A 22,627-nucleotide genomic window follows, 5' to 3' on the forward strand; every position below is an offset into this window, starting at 1 on the left:
CCTATGAGGTCCCACTTGTCGAACCCTTTAGTCCGCCCTAGTGTGCCCAGCTGTTCAGAGTCCCAGAGTGGAGTTGCGGGCGTGAGTCTGTTTGCCCATCCCAGGTTACGGTTGACCACATGGCATAATTGCACCGTGTGTCTGGTAGGTCCAGTAAGAGGAAACTTAGCCGGCCTAGAATAGAGTGCTCTCGTAAAGTCTCCCCCCGGGAGCAGCCATCTATCCATACAGTAGGCTGGGTCGTCCCCGCTTCCGTACATACATTGGTTTATGGCGGATAAGTGCGCTGCCCAATAGTACTTTTAATGTCAGGAAGGGCAATACCCCCATCATACCATCCAAGAGTTAACTTCTGGAGTGCTATGCGCGGTTTCCCGTCCAATAATAAATCCCTTTGTAGAGCTTCAACGTCTTTAAAGAAAGCATGCGGGACTGGGTCCGGGTAGTTCTGGAGGGTGTAAAGAAAGCGGGGCAGTGCCATCATTTTGAAAAGCGCTGCCCGTCCAAGGAGCGACAGGGGTAGTGTTTTCCACGTGTTGGTGTCCCGTTTGAGCCGCTGCAGGGGTGGGAGGAGGTTCCGCCCATATCGTGCCCTGGCATCTGTGGTGACGAATACGCCAAGGTATTTGAATCCCTCAGCAGCTATCTGAATTGGGCAGTTCTCGGGCAAGGATGGGGCCTTCCCATGGAGGACATATAGCAACGACTTGCTCCAGTTAATTTTAAAGCCCGAGTTCTTTCCAAAGCTGGCAAAGATGTCTAACACCACCCTCAGTGATCGCGAAGGGGAAGCAAGATAAAGAAGGATGTCGTCGGCATATAAAGAAATCCGGTCCTCCCATCCCTGGAGGGGTCAATTTTATCACACTAAATGCTCAGCATTCACCAGAGAGGTGTGTATACGAGTTAGACCAGGAGGTTCCCTATCATGCAGCAGCTGAATGGTGTGCCCTGGTGGCAGATATCTATTACTGCGAGGGTCACTACAGGGCTGTTCTCTTGCTCTTCTGAGTATATATGCAACTGATGTTGCCCCGTAATATTATTATACTATGCTTATGCTTAGCCATTGATGACTAAATACTTCTAATATGTGGGGGGGACTTTACTTACATGGCTACCAACAAGGTGATAAATCGTTTCCTCTTTTGCTGGGAGTGCCTACCACCAGGCTGGTGAAAGGCTTCTTCACTTAAAGGATTAATTGGGCCCTATGAGATATCTGGAGAGGTGCGCACGTCCGCATTAGCAAATACTCATTATACTCCCCCATTGCATTTTGTTCATACTAGAATTGACATGTTTCTCATAGCCACACATCTAGCTGGACAAACTACTAGTATATACACTACCTTAGTAAGATCTGTATCAGACCACTCACCCCATTATATAATGTGATAGCAAACTAACATACTGACATAGAGGCTACTACTAAATGTGCTTAAAGACTGAGTGTTGAGGGATACAATCAAAGAAGCCATAACAAGCTTTATAGAAAATATGGAATCGGATTGCAAAGTACTGTGGGAAACTTTGAAAGTGGTAGTGGAAGGTATGTGTATTAAAATGGTGTGGGTCACGCCAGTACACTATAGAGAACTATCATCACTTGATACAGATTAAAGAAACATGAAAAATCCATGACTTTGGAAGCCTCCTGAGACAATGATCTACTGGCAATCAAAGAAAAACACTGTTTTTTTGTTGTTTTTTATTAAATCTTTATTTTTCAGTTTCAACACATAATAATCAGGGAATCAGTGCTTGTGGTTATTCCTTAAAACATGGTAAAACAGGCTTACATCCAATTGACACGTTTAATTTACTTGTACGTCCCAAGTAAAGTGATAATACATGTGCACTGGCCTGTGTAAATTAAATGCTACTAGTGGGCCTCCAGCAAGTATTGTGCCACCCACATAAGTAGCTCTTTTAGACATGTCTCTGGTCTGCCATGGCAGCCTGTCTGCAGTTTTAAACTACCAGTTCGACTTGGCAAAATAAACCTTGTGTCAGGCATAAACCCTCTTTTTTAATACATAGAAGTCACCCCTAAGGTAGGCCTTAAGCAGCACATTGGGCAGGATGCAGTGTATTTGAAAAGTCGAACTTGTACTTTTATGTTTTACATGTCCTGGTAGTGAAAAACTCTTACATTTGTTTTTCACTATTGCAAGGCCTACCTTTCCCATGGGATAACATTGGGCTACCTTATTACATTTAATAAAAACAACCTTTCATTGGGAACATGTAGAAATGTTGAAAAGCGTTTTCCAAAAAGGTGAAAACTACCCTTCTTGGCACTCCTGTGGTAATTTTTTAGTAAATAGATTAGTTCATCCAATTGTACTTAGGTTGCAATTTTCTTTTAGTCTTTTGTTTTTTCCTTAATTCCAAAATTGTAATGTTTCAATTCACACTACATTATTGGGCTTTTTACAACGTGTTCACATGTTAGGAAACCCATGCATTCCAGGCAGGGCCCTTCGTCAGGGGTGGGTTCCTAAATAAAAGAATGTCACTGATTACTTGCCAAGTCCTGGGTACCACCTTTTACTTATGTTTTAATTAACTGAATAGAAAAATGGTAGCATGATCCAGTTTGTGAAAAAATAAAAAGAAATAAAGGGAGATAAACCAAGTTAGTAAATGAACATTATGCAGATTGCCCAAGTAGCTCTTTGACAGACCAATAAACCAATAACTGTGAAAATGGTGGTTCTTGTGCTCTAAAGAATTTACATGCGCAGTAAAAACTAAACTGGAGCACCCAGTAAAGACAAGTAAATATCAGTGAGAGCACCAAGAGTAATTCCATAGTGCCATGAAAATAGTAAAGAGGGAATAAATAAAATCCCGAGAGTGAAAGAAAAAGAAGGCAGAAACTAAAGCTGGTTCTTAACAAGCGGTGCCACTATATTTACAGCTGTAGTGGAAGCAGAATTGTTAGGGAGAAACCGCGTCCTAAATCCTAGCGTGATATCTGTCGACGATAACTAAAAAACGGTGATATGTTCAAGCGCATACCTGATATTTGGCATGCGATAGTAAACATGCTGCCTCTAAACGAGTGTGCTCTGCGGTTCTCGGTGTCAATTACCGAGGAATAAAAATAGAAGACTGATTAATCTCGGAAGTACGCTCACATCCGAAAAATCAACATAGAAATGGGCTTGAAATACCAAGTGAAAGAGGATACTGCCATTTTGCTCGTTTTGTCATGAGACGTAAAATAAAATTCAAGAAATAAGGAATGTAAAAGAAGAAATAAAAATAGCAGAGTGAAACCGTGCAGTTATTAGGGCAATTTGACTAATATAACGTATGTTGGACTACTTTAACATTTAGCTTGCCAATGTATAAATATGTACAAAATAAGAAATTATGCAAAATACCACTGTGAAAAAAGCCAACGGTATGCATGTTAGTATCATAAAAAGCAACTAAGGTCCATGCGTTCATTGAGTCCCTTGGGGCTGATCGAGTTCAATCGTTTCATCCAGTAGATTTCTTGCTGAAGTAGGTATTTATTGTTATTTCTTCCTTGTTTTAGAGGTACATGTTCTAGTACTAAGAATCTAGGTTGGCGTATGTTGTGGTTGAAAGTATTGACGTGCATAGAAACAGTTGATTTTTTATTTTTTTTTCGGATATTGCTTTTATGTTCTGTCAACCATGTTTTTAGTTTGTGTTCAGTCTTTCCCACATACGGTTATCCACAAGGACACTTTAGTAAGCAGATTACGTTGCTAGTATTACAGGTTGCCATAGTTCTTAGTTTAATCGGTGTTCCCTGGGTGGGGTGCGTGATGGTAGTGCCTTTTATTATGTTATTACAGTTCCCACAATTTAAGCAACGTAATGTTCTTCTGTGTGTACAGTTGCTCTGATTGCTTGGTTTATCAAGTAGTTGTTTGAGATTATCCATCCGTTGGTATGCGAAAAGCGGTTGATGCTAAAATATACCTTTGAAGTCAACCTCCGTTTGCAATATTGGTCAATATTTGCGAATTACTGTTTTTACTTTTTGACTCTTGGTTGAAAACTGGACTCTGGACTTTGTCAACAGCTGCCTGTATGATGTGTTGGGGGTATCCCCTTTGTTTAAACCTAATGACCATCTTGCTTTGGCTTTTTTTGTACCGTTCTTCACTGTGCGAAATCATTTTCTGCCTAAGTAGTTGAGAGTAAGGTAGGTGTTTCTTTACGGCCATTTGGTGGAAGCTTGTAAAATGTAATAAATTGTTTAGATCTGTAGGTTTGGTAAACAAATACAGTGGTTGTTAATCGTTTGTCTTGTATGACAATCTCTACATTCAAGAACGTAATCCTCTCAGTGCTCATGTGATGGGTAAATTCAATTCTTTCATCTATGGAATTTATCTGAGTGATGGCCTTAGTTAGGCTAGATTGTTCTCCCTTCCAAATTAAGAAGATGTGATCAATATATCTGTAAAAGATAATTAGATTTTCAAACCGCTTTACCTAAGATCCACAAATGTCTACAAAAAACACCTTTCAGACCGATTGTCTCCACTCGTAATTCTATTCATGAACCTATCGGAAGGTACCTAGATCGTCATTTGCAACCTTTATCTCGAGGCATGTCCATGTACCTCAAGGATACTACTGACTTCTTGACCAAAATAAGCAATATTGAGATTGAGGAACGCATTCAACCTATACTATGAAGCATTGATGTAAAATCTCTGTATACCTCATTCCCACATGATTTGGGGTTACAGGCCACAGAATCTTTTTTGATTCACACTGACATGGACGAGAATCTGAAGATATATACATTTTTCACTCTGTCATAGTTACATTGAATGGAATGATGAATATTATATTCAACTATCTGGAACTTCTATGGGAAGCTGCGCCACCGCACCGTACGCTAAACTCTTCATGCACCGTTTTGAACTAGATCACATTCTATCTGTTAGAAATGGGATGAGAAGGTAATGCACCAAATGCTTGCTGGTAATCTTCCTTACTACAAGTTTCCTCTTCAGAGTCCTAAATACCCTCCTCTGATTCTATAGTGGTTCCTATCACAGACATTAAAGAGTTGGGCATAGATGTCTTATTATTTTATAGGAGCAGGAAGTGGAGAAACCACACATTGGTGCACACTTAACAAAAATGTTTATGCAATCCTGTCTCATGGTTGAGGCAAATCTCACTTTACTTCCCCAGTGCTGTGACTCAGGATAATGTAGATTACGGGTAGGTTATTAGGACATATGCATGTATACTGGCCACTCACAAACGTTTTCCTCTCAATGTTCACTCATATTAGGAGGAAACCAAAATAAAATAAATGAAAAATATAGAAATCAGAATGAAGGATTTGAAGATGCTGTATTATTCTTAAATTGATTGGTAGACCTGTCCTCTTTTGAATATTTCACCAGTGGCAGCCTCTCCGCTATGGTAGAGCAGCGTCTCCCCACTGTTTTTAATCAGTGTAAAGTAAAGGAAACATAAAATGATAATAAGTTCATGATAGTATCATTTTATGTTTCTATGCTGATTAGTTTGCGGGCGGGCAGGTGGGTGGTCGGGCTGCTCTGCTCTCGGAGCAGGGCAGGGTAGGAGTGATTTGCCCACTCCTAAGTGCACATGACCATTTAGCCGGCCCTCTCGGGCCGCCCAAAACAGTCATGCGCACTTTCTCCATTCTCCATGCAGGCTGCATTACAGCCTGTATGGAGAACATGCCCAGGTCCCCACTCCCTGGCTGAGCTTTGAACCAGGATGCTTAGACCAATCACAACGCTGCTTTGCAGCATTGTGATTGGACTGGGGAGCCTGACTGTTCTTCCTGTTCCCCGAGTCAAGACGAGGAGAGCAGGAGCAGAGACGCGGGACCTGGCGGCAAGGTAAGTGGTCATTTTTTTACATTGCCCACAACCCCCTGTGCCCCCAGACTCTCCCGTGCCCGCACTGCCACCCGTGAGCCATGCCGGCCACCACTGTATTTCACCTGGCTTGATTGACAGACCAAGGAGGGATAAAGAAGAAAGATGTCTTTCAACCTGGTTCCATTTGTCTGCCCAGAAAGGCTAATCACAGATCTCCCTACCTTGCCCAAGTGTGGGAGGAATTAATCCTCTCCCTGGCTCTGCCTACAGGCATAGCAGTAGAGATGATGTATATTTTTCAAAGTACGGGAGGGTGCTCAATACTTACCCCTTGCCGTATCTGAGGTGGGGTATACTGATCCCCCTGCCCTCCCATATTGCCCAAGTGTGACTGTGGCTTTCACCTTGCCCCATTGGAAACAAGGCACAGATGTAGGTTGGTAGCTGATCCTTCCATCCTTGGACCTCAGCAAGGGGCATCACCAACCCAAGAAAAGGCACTGAATTATAGAAAAGTCATTATGTTACTTTATACTATTTAATGTAATTATTATTCTATTGCTGTTTGTATGCATACCATATCCAAAGACCACATTTTTTGGTTTGACAAACCTGGTTGGGCAATAAAGTAATCACATAACCACATTAGGTGTCAATTGGACCTTTATAACATGAGATACGAGTGACAGCTGTAACTAGTTATGATATTCTAGTAAACAGCATAACGTACGGTTGAGCCTAAAGGCTCAAATATGTTTTGGAAAATAAGAAAACTACAAGTTCCAGAGTGCAAAGTGTGGTTGGCGCAAATTTTATACTGAGACTTAATTTTCAGTCCTGGATGTTCAAGATTTTTAAAGATCCCTCATTTGTAACTTTCTCTCAAACAAAATGTAATTGATATTATGATTGTACAAGGGCATACAGTACATGGTTATCTGTATCACATTATCATTATCTAGTTGTAATTGTTTCCTTGTTAGGTAATGTACCAGAGGATTCCTTTCTCTTTGGAATAATAGCATAAAATAAATTGTCTACTTGTAATCCCCTTCAAAGAATACATTGAACTGTTGTTTTTTTATGGTTTTATCTTGAAACTGAGTTAGCCCCTGCAAGAAAAATTAAGCCACTTTGCTTGTCCTAACTTGATAAACTGTAAGCCTTATTTACAAGGAATTAACGCAGTGCGGTGCCGCAAGCCATTTGGCTGCACCGCGTTAATTCCAAAGCAAAGGGGTGAGTCATATCTACAACGATATGACGGATCCCTTTGCTTTCCCCTGTGCTGGCGCACAATTAGCTGCCATGCGTGACGCAGGCACTCTTTTTTTTTTTAATAAACTTTTTATTGGGAAGTTTAGGGCTTAGTATAATCGCACGACAGACATATTGTTCATCATACATTGGCACAAACTCCGTTAACACTGCATATATCAATAATACTCGTGACATCAGGAACGTAACACAGGCACTCTAGAACCAGATTTCCAATCTGGAAATGCGGCAGAAGCCATGGATGTTGCGCGGGAACACCCACAGTAACAGCCAGGGCACGTCCTTTTCAGGCAAAGTGTTGGATGTGAAGGGGCCATATTTAGAAAGACACGGAAAGACACGCAGGGTGGCTTTACAAGGCAACGCAGGGTGGCTTTACGTGTCCTTGTAAATATGGGGCAGCAGGTTGTGCCTCCGGTGCGTCACAAAAAGTGACGCAGCAACAGCGCAAAGGGCTTGGAAATAAGCTCCTGTGAGTATACCTGATCTCCACATGGAGTATGGTTTGTAACTTAAAATAAACAGCAAGCCAAAGTCGTTCAAAATTATGTGAACGGTTTTACATTTACCAGTTACAAAATAATTGTGAGTCTGTTAATTTCTACTTAACATCCTTGTAAAACGTGTGATCTTTAAAAATAGGTTTTAACAAAAGTAAATCAAAAGGGAAAAGTGATCAAGTCTGGCTTCTTAACAGGAACTGGAAACTCAGCTGAGGGAGGCGCGGCATGAGGTCCTGGAGACAAATGGTGCCTGGAAGAAAACGGAGGAAGAGCTGACTGTGGCAAAGGAGCGACTCATGATGCAAGAACATGAGATACAAAGTAAAACAGGTAGGGAGCTCAACATAGATCACAGTGAGTCATTCAGAACGCAGATGGCGCTAACAACAGTCTCCACTGTCTTAACTCTTACAGAGCAGGTGAAAACTGTGTTAAACTCACAGAACGAGGCTGTCAGCGAAGTGGTTGATCTGAAGAACCAGATATCTCAGCTGCAGAACGCTTCCACTAAACATAGCCAAGGGAAAAAGGGCGCCGAGGACTCACTCATGCTCAAACAGGTACCCTTGGGCGAGTGGGGATAACAACAAGATGTATGCATGGTGGGCAGAGTAAATGATTCTGAAAGGAGAAAGTGGAGTTAGGATTTTGCAATTAATTATATCATATTTTCCGTTTTTACTGATTTTTACAGATAGATACAGACAGAAAAACATTTATTTTCTTGTCTGTATTTAATTTTAGATGGGGATACAAATGGAAATTGGGTGCTTTTTGAGTGATTCTAAATACACTTTGCCATGACTGCCAGGCCAATAACTGTGTGGATTGATAGGTAAGGGAGTTAAAAATGAAAGGAATTTTAGTAAAGAAGCTTAAACAGCAGTAGATATGCACAAGGCTAATACTGAAATGTGCATATTTTCATAGAAGTGCATTGATTTATCTTCTGTGGGTGTTCATATCACTGAAACCTGGCAGGCATTCAAGCATGACTGCGTATTTATTGGCTAAATAAATGTGGAACTATACCAATTTCAGCTTTATTTTCACAATACCTATAATAAATATGGATAAATACAGATAAAGTTGTCAAAAAATAAATATGGATAAATACAGACGGAAATGACAAAAAAATAAATACCATTAAACCGGTAGCCCTAATTATATTTCCCAGTGCAATTTATGTAATTTCTATAATACTGCGATTTTACTTTGAACGTTCTTCAATATCTTTTACTTTATTCATCAGATTAAAACCATCAGAAGATCTCACTAAAGTAAACCATTATGCACTGTGCTTCCTTTTTTAAAATATTTTTATTGATTTTTTTCCACTTGCAAAAAAATTCAATAATACATGTCATGGCATTTCTTCACATACTAAATTGCACATTAAATAACGTGAGTAGATAAAGGAGGAAGAGATAAAAAAAATAAGCCTGCACGTTAAAACCATTCAATTCATACAGTATATACAAGGAGAAAACAGTTCATATCGTTCCATCTATTGTTAATGTGCATAAGAGAGAAAGTGCCAGTGCAATAAATAGAATAATCTGGTATGAAATTCACTAATTCCATGATTAACATAATCAGCAGGCGAGCATTTCAGATTCAGAACAGAGTAATGCTGTCCCTACCTGTCTTTGCTTGCTGATCCCTTACTACCATTCCCCTGAAGATTTTATAAAGACTACCTCTACCGAGTTCAGTGTGGTCAACTATTATTGATTCACCAATCCTGCGATAGGAGCCCAGATTCTCTGCCCCATCTTTCTTTTCCTTCGTCCTATTGACTTGTATACCGTGGATTCTATATTGTAAATAGCCAGCATCCTCGTTCGCCAGCTAGCAAAGGTTGCGGGGGGTCACTGCTTATCCATTGGGTGGTGATACACCAGCGGGCAATGGCCATTGCAATGAACAAAAACCCTATCTCTGATCTTATCCCCTTATTTGTCTCTGTGTTATTCAATAATCAGAGGATTAAAAGTGCAGGTGTAATTGACACAGAGACCCCTAAAACTGTAAATAAGAAGGCCTCGATATCCTTCAAGAAGACATCCATTCTAGGGCAAGAGAAAAACATATGAATATCATGGTTGCCTGTTAGCCACATCTGCTGCATTTCCCTCTCCTCGTTCCCCCTATTTCGCTATCTTTCCTGGGGTATAGTAAAGGTAAAAAACAGACATAAAGTGTTGCCTCCTGGGACTTCCAGTTAGCAGCATCCGATTCACCAGTTCCAATGAGTCCTCAATATTAATAGCTGCTTCTCTAAGCCTATTTTCCCATTTTGTGTTCTGAGCTTCAATATCATTTGGGTCAAGCTTGAAGCAGATTATGACAAATCTTCCCAATCCGGGACTTCCTCCATATCATCTCCACCAAAGAGATCTTTTCAAAATTCATAGTGGGCCTGTTCACATTAGCCCCTAAAAAACTCCATATCCGCAAATACTTTAAAAAATCTCTCTTTCCCACCCGAAGTCATCCTGTAGATTAGTAAACGATAAAAATGGCCCTTCCCTACAAAAATTGCCAGGAAGATTAATTCCATTTCTCCCCCATCTAAAGGTGACCTGGTACTGGAAAATCGGATGAAGAGTGCCTGGAGCAAAGAGTGAGGGGAAAAACATTCAAATTTGGGATCTTCAGTTTCCGCCGCACCTGTCGCCATACCTTTTAAGCAGCTTTTAATATTCATTTGGTGGATTCCATGCACTGTGCTTCCTACTCCGCAGGTGTTTGTCTTATGTTCCACCAGTACACATTCTAGGTGTCAATTTTACTTCAATATACCCTTACTTTGCCCCATTCCTTTGACATTTAATTTCAGCAGTACCTTCACTTGGACCTACCATGGCTTTGATGGGGCCATGCCTGCTGTAACAACGGTAAATCAGCTCCGTCAGAGTAAAAGCATGTCATAGTGAGTGCACCTTGTCAAAGTTAGTGTTTGTCAAGGTGGCATTAGTGAAAGAAGCTTATGCCAGGGTAAAGTTGTCAATACTTTTTGTCACGCTCTGAACAGCTCCTCAGGACTGGAACGATGCGCAAAGAGTCCACCTCCTGATCTCCCCAATTCCGCTAGCAATTACACACGGAATAATGAAGTGATCAAGAGAGGGATAGGAAGGGTACCGCAGGGAATAGGACCTGCGAGGAAACAAAAAAGGTACAGGATGAGTACTAAGCCACCACAAGTCTACACTCTGTAAAATTCTCACTGCGTGTGTAATCATATACCGGTGACAAACATCTAGCCGATGTCCTCCAGGTAAACCTCAGAGTTTCATTCACTCCGTGATTGGCTTCTTGCATACACCTAACAAAACAAAGGTGTACAGATTATCAGACATCTGTTCTAGTTTGCACATACATCATACACCAGACCAGGTCATAACCTCTCATACATACCCCTGCTGGCAAACGTAAGGAAGAACTAAAAAGGGGAACTCCGAAATAGGGAACGATGAGGTGCTTCAGTGGAAAAGTATCCCTTATTCAGCCAATGAACGCATACCCAACACAGCCAGGTTCCTTGTTTCAGTTACTTGTGCATCCTGCACGTCTTCTCGTTCACAATGAACGTTAATCCACAGAAAGTGCAAGGTCTATAACAAATAAGGCGGAACACCCATTCCTGTTAACATCCAAAATAACTGGAAAGAGGCAATCCTTCTTGCCTGTCCCCAACCAACAAAGTCGGTCTTCCAAGAGCGACGCTCCTCTCCTTTGACCGTGAAATATCGCACTTCACTCCCTCGTGCGCGTAGAAACAAAAGTACCTGAGGGCTTCCTCGAATCATCCACCGAGTATCACCGCATCACAGACGGGTTCTCCGTTCTGCTGTGGGTGTAGGCAAGCCCAGCTACACTTCAGCAGTCGCGATCAGGATGCACCGGCGCCCTTGGATGCCGCCGATACTTGCTCCAGCTTCAACTCCACAAGCTCCATTGAAACCACGCATTACGCACGCACGTCGGCGTGCGTGACTGCCAGAAATACTCATGAGCCCTGACCTAGGCCTCATGGGAGTTGTAGTCTTCCATGCTATTTCTTCATTACGGGGTTTGTTGGCGCCAAGGCTGACCGGTCCTGACAGTATACCCCTCCCCCAAGCGCCTCTTTGCACCAGGTTTGGCAGGGTGGGAAGCATGGAAGGCTCGGATCGCCCTCGGGGCATGAATGTTAGTCACAGGCTCCCAAGAATCGTCTTCGGCGGTGTACCCTTTCCAGGAGACCAAGTACCGCAACTTAGTACCTCTGTATTTAGAATCCAGAATACGTTTCACTTCGTACTCCAACTGCCCGTCCTTAAGCATAGGTGGTGCTGCTTTTTTCCGTTCTCCCTTGGCTGGTTTCAACAATCCGCTGTGAAACACGGGGTGTATACGTAAGTGTATAGGTAACCGCAGCTTGTACGTCACAGGATTAATTTGTCGAACCACGGTATATGGTCCGATGAACCTGGGGTGAAAGATTCTGCGCCTTCTAAAACGTATGTTTTTGGTTGAGAGCCACACTCTATCCCCTGGTTGATAGGTGGGACCATCTTTTCGGTGCGCATCTGCCCATCTCTTGTACTGTAACTTGGCTTTAATCAAATGCCCTTGAACTTTCTTGTGGATGTTCTGGAGTTCTTGAATACGTTTCTTTACAGTCGGTTGCTCTTCAAGGTCCCGTGGGATGGATATAGGAAGAATCCTAGCATTGTATCCATGGTTTGCGTAGAAAGGAGAGACCCCTATGGAAGAATGCCATGCATTATTGTAGGCTACTTCGGCCAACCATAACAATGAAACCCAGGAGTCTTCTGCTTCCCTGGAGTAGCACCATAGGTATTTCTTCACTGTTTGGTTGAGCCTCTCGGTCTGTCCGTCTGTCTGAGGATGGAAACTAGTGGACAGATTTGGTGTCACTTGTAAGGCCTTACACCATTTCTTCCAAAATCGGGCAACGAACTGGGGCCCCCTATCCGAGACTATGACATCCGGCAATCCATGAAGACGCACCACATGTTCCAGCAACAGCTGTGCAGTCTGACCTGCTGTTGGGAGGTTAGAGCAAGGAATAAAATGCCCCATTTTTGTAAGGCTGTCCACTACAACTAATATGGCTGTGTTGCCATGGTTATTCGGCAGTCCCGTGACGAAATCTAGACTTATGTTTTGCCAAGGTTGTTTTGGAGTAGGCATAGGCACTAGCCTTCCTTTAGCTTTCGTTGACTCACCCTTGGATCTGGCACAGACCTTGCATTCAGATACCCAGGTTTTAATGTCTTTGGTTAGAGTAGTCCACCAAAAGGAACGCTGTACCAGTTGTTTGGTCTTGGTTACTCCTTGGTGCCTGCCAAAACCGAACTGTGACACCATTCGAATGCTTTCCGTTGCATGGCCGTTGAAGGGAGGTATAATTTGTGATAAAAAAAAGGCAATCCTTGTTGGAGGTTTCTGTGTTCATTTGTCCCTACCCACTCATCCCATGTTTCCGAAGGGTGTGCTTTTTTTACTTCTTCCAGAAAGTTATTGACTGTTAAAGCACAAATTACCTTATTAGATGGAATGATCGCCTCATTGAGCCCCTTCCGTTTACAACAGTCGATGCCTAGCCTGGATAAGGAGTCTGTCTTTCTGTTTTCGCTTCCTGGACGGAAGGTAATGACAAAGTTGTATTCCGCAAAGAAAAGCATCCACCTCATCTGACCCTGTGACAGCTGTCTAGCTGTTTTCATGTATTGTAAGTTTCTGTGATCCGTGTATACCGTTACAGGATGTCCGGACCCCCACAAGTAGTGTCTCCATTCCGAAAAGGCTTGTTTTATTGCTAACAATTCTTTTTCTGCAATAGTATAATTTAACTCCGCGGCATTTAGTTTTTTTGACATATATGCTACTGGATGTAGCTGTCCCGTTTGTTGCTCCCTTTGTGAGAGCACCGCCCCTGTCGCAACATCCGAAGCATCCGCTTCCACTATAAAGGGGTTTCCCGGTTGTGGATGTCTTAATACCGGGGCTGAAGTGAAAGCCTTCTTTAACTGAACAAAAGCTTCTGTAGCATCGCTGGTCCACACAAACTGTTCCCTTTTTCTCAGAAGTCTTGTGATGGGGGCTACCATGTGTGAAAAATGCAGAATGGACCTTCTGTAATAGTTAGCGAACCCCAAAAAGCTTTGCACATCATGCACATTCTGGGGGACCGCCCATTCCAAAACAGCTTTCACCTTCCGCTCAGTCATGCGGAGCCCTGCTGGGCATAACATCACACCCAGGAACTATACCTCACTCACGTGGAAATCGCATTTACTTAATTTACAAAATAGGTGGTGCTCTCTTAACTTCTGTAACCCCAACAAGACATGGTGTTTGTGTATCATATCGTTTTCAGAATATATCAAAATATCATCGATATAGACCACCACGAAAAAATCCACGTATTCATTCAACACATCATTTAGGAAATACTGGAATGCCGCCGGGGCATTGCATAACCCGAACGGCATAACAGTATATTCGTAAAGACCGTAATGGGTCTTGAATGCGGTCTTCCATTCATCCCCCTCTCTTATCCTAACCAATTGATAGGCACCTCTTAGATCCAATTTGGTATACACTGAAGCATCCTTCACTTGGTCCAGCAACACAGACACTAGGGGGAGAGGATATCTGTTCCGGACTGTGTTTTTATTCAGTACACGGTAATCAATACACGTTCTCTTCTCTCCGTTAGCTTTAGAAAGAAAAAAAAAGCAGAGAGGCTGCCGGAGAACGTGAGGGACGTATAAACCCTATTTCTAGGTAGTGATCTAGATACTCTCGTATGTGCTTGGTCTCTATTACAGAAAGAGCTTACACCCTACAAGAGGGTAATGTGGCCCCTGCTACCAGATCGATCTGACAGTCATATATTCTATGGGGCGGAAGTATTTCTGCCTGTGACTCACTGAACACGTCACGATACGCCCAATACTCAGAAGGTAACTCAACCGCCTTTTCTGCTGCCGTGACTATACAGAATGGATGGGCCAGAGCAGCTGCCTGTGATGGTCAACTGTGCATACAACCCTTCTGGCATTCCTCTGAAAGGAAGTGCACTGTCTTGTTTTTCCAGTTTATAGTGGGGTTGTGGTGCCACAGCCATGGCATACCCAAAATCACCTCGTATTTTGGAGCAGCTATGATATTCAACGAAAGTGATTCACTATGGGTCTGCGTACCATCGAGCACCGACAACTCCACCAACTCTGTCTGTTCTGTCACTGGCCCGGATTCTAAGAGTTTTCCATCGACAGCCAGTACCCTCTCTGGGTTTCCTCTGGGGACACGCGATAGGGATAATTTCTGTACCAATCCTTCGTCTATGAAATTACCCGAATGAATCATCACCAGCACCTGTTGTGAAAGGCCTGGTACTTTTAACTCCTTTTGAAGCACGATATGAGACTCTGTGTCTCTAACCTCAGATACAAACAGAGAAGGTACTTTCCATTCAGTGCCTTCTGTCTCTGACTTCTAAATGGCTAATGGCCTCTTCTCTACAGTCTCAAGTCCCTCCCGAAAAACAGCGACTGCTACCTTTTTCCCACCGTTAAAGGGTTTTTTTGGTTTGGTAGGACAGTCACGTACAAAATGCCCCTTCTTGCCACAGTACATACACTGCCCATTTATCCTGCGTGCATCTCTCTCATCTTTAGAGAGGGGTGATCTGATGGCTCCCACTTCCATTGGCTCAGGTCCTGAGTCCTGTTCCACCGGAGGCTTCCGAAACACCCGATCATATCTGGGACTAAATCTCTCTCCCTTTCTTTTATCACCTCTGTCTGAGAGACGATGATCTAACCGAAGGGTAAGATTCACCAAATCAGTCCAGTTAGTGGGTTGGGGATCGATTTGTGCCAGCACATCTTTCATGTCATCACGCAACCCCTGGTAATACAATGACATCCTCTTCTCTTCAGGCCAGGCTGTTTCTGCCACCAGACGGTTAAAAGTAGTTAAATATGTCACCAATTCCTTCTTACCCTGTCTTAACTCTAGCAACTCCTTATCGGCACTAAAGGTAGTGGCTCTTCTGTCGAATACCCTTTTCTAGCTCCCTACGAAACGCATTCCAATCTGACAGGATTGGATCATCGTGTTTGACTAACGGCACGGCCCAGTTAGCAGCATCCCCTATCAAATACGATATGGCAAAAGCCACTCTTGAATGGTTATTGGGAAACAAGGACGGTTTACAAGAGAAATGCAGCATCACTTGTGTCAAAAATATTTGAATTTTGTGGGGATCCCCTGAAAACCGTTCTGGAGTGGCTAAGGGAATGAGGGGTGGAATGTGCACTTGTATTTGTGATGCAGAAGGGTTGACATCAAAAGGGTTGCATGTCTGTCTGTCTAATCTCTCTCTGAGAGCGGCTGTTTCAGCTCTAGACGTGGTTAGTTCCTGCTGTACTACAACCAAAGCCTGCATAACATCTTCTAATGTGGCCATTCCTGACACAACGCTCCAGCCAGGAGGGGCTACTGTCGTGGGTGCGTAATTCTGTCACGCTCCGAACAGCTCCTCAGGACTGGAACGATGCGCAAAGAGACCACCTCCTGATCTCCCCAATTCCGCTAGCAATTACAAACGGAATAATGAAGTGATCAAGCGAGGGATAAGGGATAGGAAGGGTACGGCAGGGAATAGGACCTGGGAGGAAACAAAAAAGGTACAGGATGAGTACTAAGCCACCACAAGTTTACACTCTGTAAAATTCTCACTGCGTGTGTAATCATATACCTGTGACAAACATCTAGCCGATGTCCTCCAGGTAAACCTCAGAGTTTCATTCACTCCGTGATTGGCTTCTTGCATACACCTAACAAAACAAAGGTGTACAGATTATCAGACATCTGTTCTAGTTTGCACATACATCATACACCAGACCAGGTCATAACCTCTCATACATACCCCTGCTGGCAAACGTAAGGAAGAACTAAAAAGGGGAACTCCGAAATAGGGAACGATGAGGTGCTTCAGTGGAAAAGTATCCCTTATTCAGCCAATGAACGCATACCCAACACAGCCAGGTTCCTTGTTTCAGTTACTTGTGCGTCCTGCACGCCTTCTCGTTCACAATGAACGTTAATCCACAGAAAGTGCAAGGTCTATAACAAATAAGGCGGAACACCCATTCCTGTTAACATCCAAGATAACTGGAAAGAGGCAATCCTTCTTGCCTGTCCCCAACCAACAAAGTCGGTCTTCCAGGAGCGACGCTCCTCTCCTTTGACCGTGAAATATCGCACTTCACTCCCTCGTGCGCGTAGAAACAAAAGTACCTGAGGGCTTCTTCGAATCATCCGCCGAGTATCACCGCATCACAGCCGGGTTCTCCATTCTGCTGTGGGTGTAGGCAAGCCCAGCTACTCTTCAGCAGTCGCGATCAGGATGCACCGGCGCCCTTGGATGCCGCCGATACTTGCTCCAGCTTCAACTCCACAAGCTCCATTGAAACCACAAATTTCGCACGCACGTCGGCGTGCGCGACTGCCAGAAATACCCATGAGCCCTGACCTAGGCCTCATGGGAGTTGTAATCTTCCATGCTATTTCCTCATTATGGGGTTTGTTGGCACCGAGGCTGACCGGTCCTGACACTTTTGATGCATCATCTATATTTGTTTACTCAATATTGTTGTTTCCTTCTGTGCCGCAGGGTTAGAATGGCCTTTAGGGCAATCTGGCAATGCCCAAAGAGCTGGTCAGAAAGGTCAGTAGGGGCCAGTTTTTGCCTGATTGTGGCCAGTTTTATGGTTTGTTGGGATGGTTGATTTACCTGATTTTAAAACAAACATTGCCTGCAGCAAGCATAAACCCATGCAGTGTTCCGTACCTTCCAAAACACTCATCCAGCGTGTTTTTACAAGGTCAGAAAGTGAACCAGTTTGTTACAAGACTATAATATGTTTCTTGCCCAATTTGGTGTTATCAAGGCTTGAGAGACAATATTAGGTATGACCTTTCCTGAGTGGTTAGTCGTTCTACCATCAATCGATCTTATATAAAGTTAGTACTACAAATTGGACCAGTTTAGAAGAAGTAAGGGAAGATGCCAGGAGTGGCGTCATATTTATTTAATTTTCCAGCATTCTTACTTAATATACAGGCGGGTAGATGACATAGTAACTTCAAATGTCTCGACGGCAAAACCAAGGCAACATGGTAGTGGGCAAAAATGATTAACCAATGAAAAAAAGGATAGAGGTCAGAAAGATAATCTGTGTCTATATTAAAGAGGTTATGGTCTCTTTGTGAGGTAATGAGCCCAGTTTTTGGCCAACACCAGTATTCAACCTTGAACAGCAGGTAAGGTTTGAGCTCTTGTCAGTTATCTACTCTTGCTGAAAGCTCTGCTTATTTTGTCATTGCTATTCTCCTTTCAATATCAACTTGACCTGTATAAACTACAGCCTTCATTTCTTTTTTATGGATAATGGCCTTTCTATGAAAAATGTTCTAAAACTCATTAGAATATGACAAGCTGCACCAATAGTTGTTGTGGCAAACCTCTTCTTTGGCATTGGTACATATATAACTACAAATTTGATTATGGTTCTATCATATGGGTATCACGAGGAATTCAGCTTTGATGTCATAGATGCGCTGCATTTGCACTTATCCAAGGACCACATTGTTTCGTATTCAGCATCCCTTTATTGACTGGAAGGAAAATTATATTTTTTATGTCAGACTTCTCGAGGAGAAATGCTTCCTGTCAGCTCAAGTAAGGCTTGCACAAACCTTGTCTTCCATTATTAAACCTCAAAAGAATGTTACTGCAGAATTGCCTCCTCCGTTTCATACCTTTGCAGATGTTTCTAATGAAAAATCACCAAATGAGGTTCCACCACCTCAAGAATTTGATTGTGCTATTACTCTGGATCTTGGACCAAGATTCTGTAAGGATCGCTGGGTTTGTTCCACAGGAGCGTCAGGAATCCTGAAGAAATGTCCTCAGTCGTCCCCTGCGTCCCTCCGACTCTATCTGACTCTAGAGTACGGAGGACACGCTAGGGGAAAACAGGGAAACAAAACAAGGGTAGGCAGGGAGAAAGGCTGATCTTGTGGGCGGATCACGTCAGGGATAAAAGGCAGGAACTTCCAGCTGCAAAACAAAGTCTTTATTACTGTGCATCAATTTCCAACAACCTCATATATGTGAACCTTCTAGATTAGTTAAACCTACCACGATTCATTTCCCTCTCACTTGGAATTCACAGCAGGAATATTTGTACTTGACTCTACAGAAAAATCACAGGATAAGACATAAGTGGAAATCCAACAGTCCCTTTGCAAATAAGTGTAATATGTGAAGATACTCTAGCTCACCCTTTACTCTCCAAGCGAGCTGGAAAGGAAACTAACTAACTTCTTCTTCTTCTCTTATGCGGAAGGTGAGTAGGTTATATTAGAGCTAAAAGGGATGGATAAGCGTAAGTCAAGAATTCATAAATGTCAATGGTCCCCCACCTTATCTTCAGAGTTGCGAATAATGATTACCGTGATGTCTGCATTATAATGCTGCAACCTAAAATAGTGCCCTATGGTCCACGCTAGGTAACACCACCTACACTACGTATAAGGGGACGTAATGCAAGATCAAGAATGGGAAAAGCCTTAATGATTTAAGGGACGAACGATACTTTCCAGGGTCAGTAAACATGAAAGAATAAATGCCACCAGAAACAAATATCACTCCGGTTTAACAAAGAGCGAGAGGCACCTTAACTTCAGGCTCCACTCGTAAGTTCTACAGACCTCAAAATAAGAATTAGGACAAAGAGCCCGCACCACAGAACTACATGCGGAAACAGGACCCACAGGGCCCCCGAGAAACAACAGAAGAAGAGGCACGGACTCTGAGACCTTACTTGGTAACGGTGAACTCAGCCGGGAAAGCTACACCAACCAGAGGGACTTGAGCGACTATTAATGTCGCTCCGGTACGCTCGAAAAACGCCACTCCACACCAGGAACTACGCGTACACCAGCACTCGATTACTGCGACTCGTCAGTAACCGGAAACTGGGGAAACAGGAACCACAATCAAAACCGGAAGTCAGGCAAATCGCAAAAGGACGGAAATGGGCTAACTGCAAGAACGCTAAGCAGCGTTACTACGTTCTTCACCCCTTTAAATACTATCCGCGTCTCGGGGCATGACCGCGGGGCATGACAGCACACTCCCCCCACAATGCTCTCCCCTCGGTTTGGGTTTCTCAGGGTACCTTTGATGAAACCTCTGTACCAACCGGGGAGCATGCACATCACAAGCAGACTCCCAGGTGCGATCCTCCACCCCATACCCTTTCCAATGCAGCAGATATTGGAGAGACCTACCCCTGGTGCGAGAGTCTACAACAGCCTCGACTTCATATTCTTCATTATCTTGAATGGTGACAGGAGCGGGCTTCTTAGGGATCTTTGTGCCTGGCTCAACGGGTTTTACCAATGATACATGGAATACTGGATGAATTTTAAAGGAAGCAGGCAACTCGAGCTTCACAGCCACCGGATTAACCACTTTGAGTACCTTGTAAGGACCGATGTATCTGGGGTTAAACTTGCGAGGACCACTGAGCGCTATGTGTTTCGTGGAAAGCCACACCTTATCCCCAGGAGTATAAATAGGCTCCAACCTCCTGTGTAAATCTGCCCCCTCCTTGTATCTCACCTTGGCCAAGTCTAGGTCATCTAATGTTTTCTTGTGTATGTCCTGTAGCTTCAGTACCAAATCATTGGCAGCAGGAGTAGGGCTGTCAATAGGGACCCCCACGGGTAACAACTTGGGGTGGAAACCGTGCGAACAAAAGAAAGGTGTAAGGTTGATGGAAGTATGTGAGCTGTTGTTATACGAGATTTCTGCCACCCATACCCACTCGTCCCACTCTGCTAAGGAGTGCAGGGCCTGATTCCTTACATATTGTTCAAAGCACTGATTAACTCTCTCGGTCTGGCCATCCGACTGTGGATGATGACTAGAGGATAGCCGAACGTCAATCTGCAGCATAGTACATAAGTACTTCCAAAACCGAGACACAAATTGGGCCCCCCTATCCGAAATCAAAACAGAAGGGAAACCATGGAGGCGGACAACCTGTTGCAAGAATATGGAGGCCAATTCTGATGCCGTGGGCAACCCAGGCAAGGGGACAAAATGTGCAGTCTTCGTGAAATGATCCACCACCACAAGCAAGGTGTTATTCATTCGTTTGGTCACTGGTAGTTCCACTATAAAATCTAGGGAAACGGTATGCCACGGGCCAGGAGGAGAGGCAAGTGGTAGGAGCAGTCCCACGGGATTCTGATGGGATGCCTTGGACTGGGCACAGACATGACACGTCTTCACATACTGCTCTATGTCCTTCAGCATATTAGGCCACCAAAACCTCTCACGTATGACCTTGGTAGTCTTCTTTATTCCTGCATGCCCTGACAAGGGGTGTGTATGATACCATTCCAATACCTGGGCTTGCAAGCCGGGGGTGGGCAACACTACTCCTCCGCGAACGCAAACACAACCATCTTTAGTAACTGACTCATGTGACCCAACGATGGCATGCATGTTCGATGAAAGTTGATCCTTTCTAATCTGATCCCTAAACCTTTCCTCTGTGATCACCCCTCCTATGATGAACTCACTGGGAATGACAGAGGGTGTATCAACTGGCTCTTCAGGTTGCTGAAATCCCAGCCGGGATAGGGCATCCGCCTTACCGTTTCTACTCCCAGGGCGGAATTGTATAGTGAATTCATATTCGCAGAAGAATTGAGACCAGCGGAGTTGTCTCATGGACAGGGCTTTGGCCGATTTAAGGTATTGGAGGTTGCGATGGTCTGTATATACTACAGCTGGAAACCGAGCGCCTAGGAGATATTGCCTCCACTCCTCAAAAGCCTTCTTTATTGCCAGTAGTTCTTTGTCTCCCACCGCATAGTTATATTCCGCAGGAGTGAATTTAATGGCAGAAATAAGCTACTGGGTGACACTCGCTGCTCTCTGGAACAGTTTGACTCAAAACCCCTCCCACTGCCACCTGAGAGGCGTCCACCTCAACCACAAAGGGCAAGGCTGGATCTGGATGCCGTAAAACAGGCGCGCGCGTGAAGGCCTTCTTCAAGCGCTGAAAGGATGCTTCTGCTTCCGCCGACCATACATACGGAACTCCCTTTCTCAAGAGGGCAGTAATAGGATGCGCCAATTCGGAATATTTCTGGATAAAACGCCTATAAAAATTGGCAAAACCCAGAAAGCTCTGTAGCTCTTTGATAGTACCAGGTGCCGGCCAAGAGAGAACGGCATTGACTTTGACAGGATCCATACTGAGTCCTTGAGGTGAAACAATAAATCCCAAGAAAGGCACTTCTTGTGTATGGAAGGTGCATTTTTCCAATTTGCAGTAAAGGTTGTTATCGTGTAAGCGCTCCAACACCCTTCGGACATGGCCTATGTGTTCAGACATAGTCGGAGAGTAGATCAATAAGTCGTCAATATAGGCGATGACATGTAAGTCTAGCATATCCCAGAGTACTTCATTGATGAAGAATTGAAACGCAGCAGGAGCGTTACAAAGCCCAAAGGGCATTACTAAATACTCGAATAACCCGTATTTAGTGCAGAAGGCAGTCTTCCACTCGTCTCCCTCCTTGACACGCACTAAATGGTAGGCGCCACGCAGGTCTAGCTTAGTGAAAAACTTAGCATTGCGTATTCTGTCAAGGAGAGAGGCAATCAGAGGCAAGGGATATCGGTTCTTAATGGTGATGTTATTTAATCTCCTGTAGTCGATACAACACCGAAGACCCCCTTCACGTTTAGGTATAAAAAACAGAGATGAAGAGGCAGGAGATCTAGAAGGCCTAATGAACCCTTTCTCTAACATGGTATCCAAATATTCCCTGAGGTATGTGTTTTCTTTTTCAGTAAGGGCA

At 43.7% G+C, this 22,627-nt stretch overlaps 1 protein-coding gene across 4 annotated transcripts in view; it reads left to right on the forward strand.

Annotated features, from left to right (window-relative positions):
• The window catches only part of FAM184B (family with sequence similarity 184 member B), a 496,675-nt gene that overhangs the window by 164,239 nt on the left and 309,809 nt on the right, over positions 1 to 22,627 (forward strand). For all 4 annotated transcript variants that reach the window (XM_085642369.1, XM_085642370.1, XM_085642368.1 and 1 more), the window contains exons 3-4: positions 7,843 to 7,978; positions 8,063 to 8,208. In XM_085642369.1, the coding sequence (XP_085498495.1) occupies positions 7,843 to 7,978; positions 8,063 to 8,208 (282 nt within the window). The remainder of the gene's footprint in view (positions 1 to 7,842; positions 7,979 to 8,062; positions 8,209 to 22,627) is intronic.

This window comes from Triturus cristatus, chromosome 2_2 (assembly GCF_964204655.1).
Source record: "Triturus cristatus chromosome 2_2, aTriCri1.1, whole genome shotgun sequence".
Taxonomy (NCBI): Eukaryota; Metazoa; Chordata; class Amphibia; order Caudata; family Salamandridae; genus Triturus; species Triturus cristatus.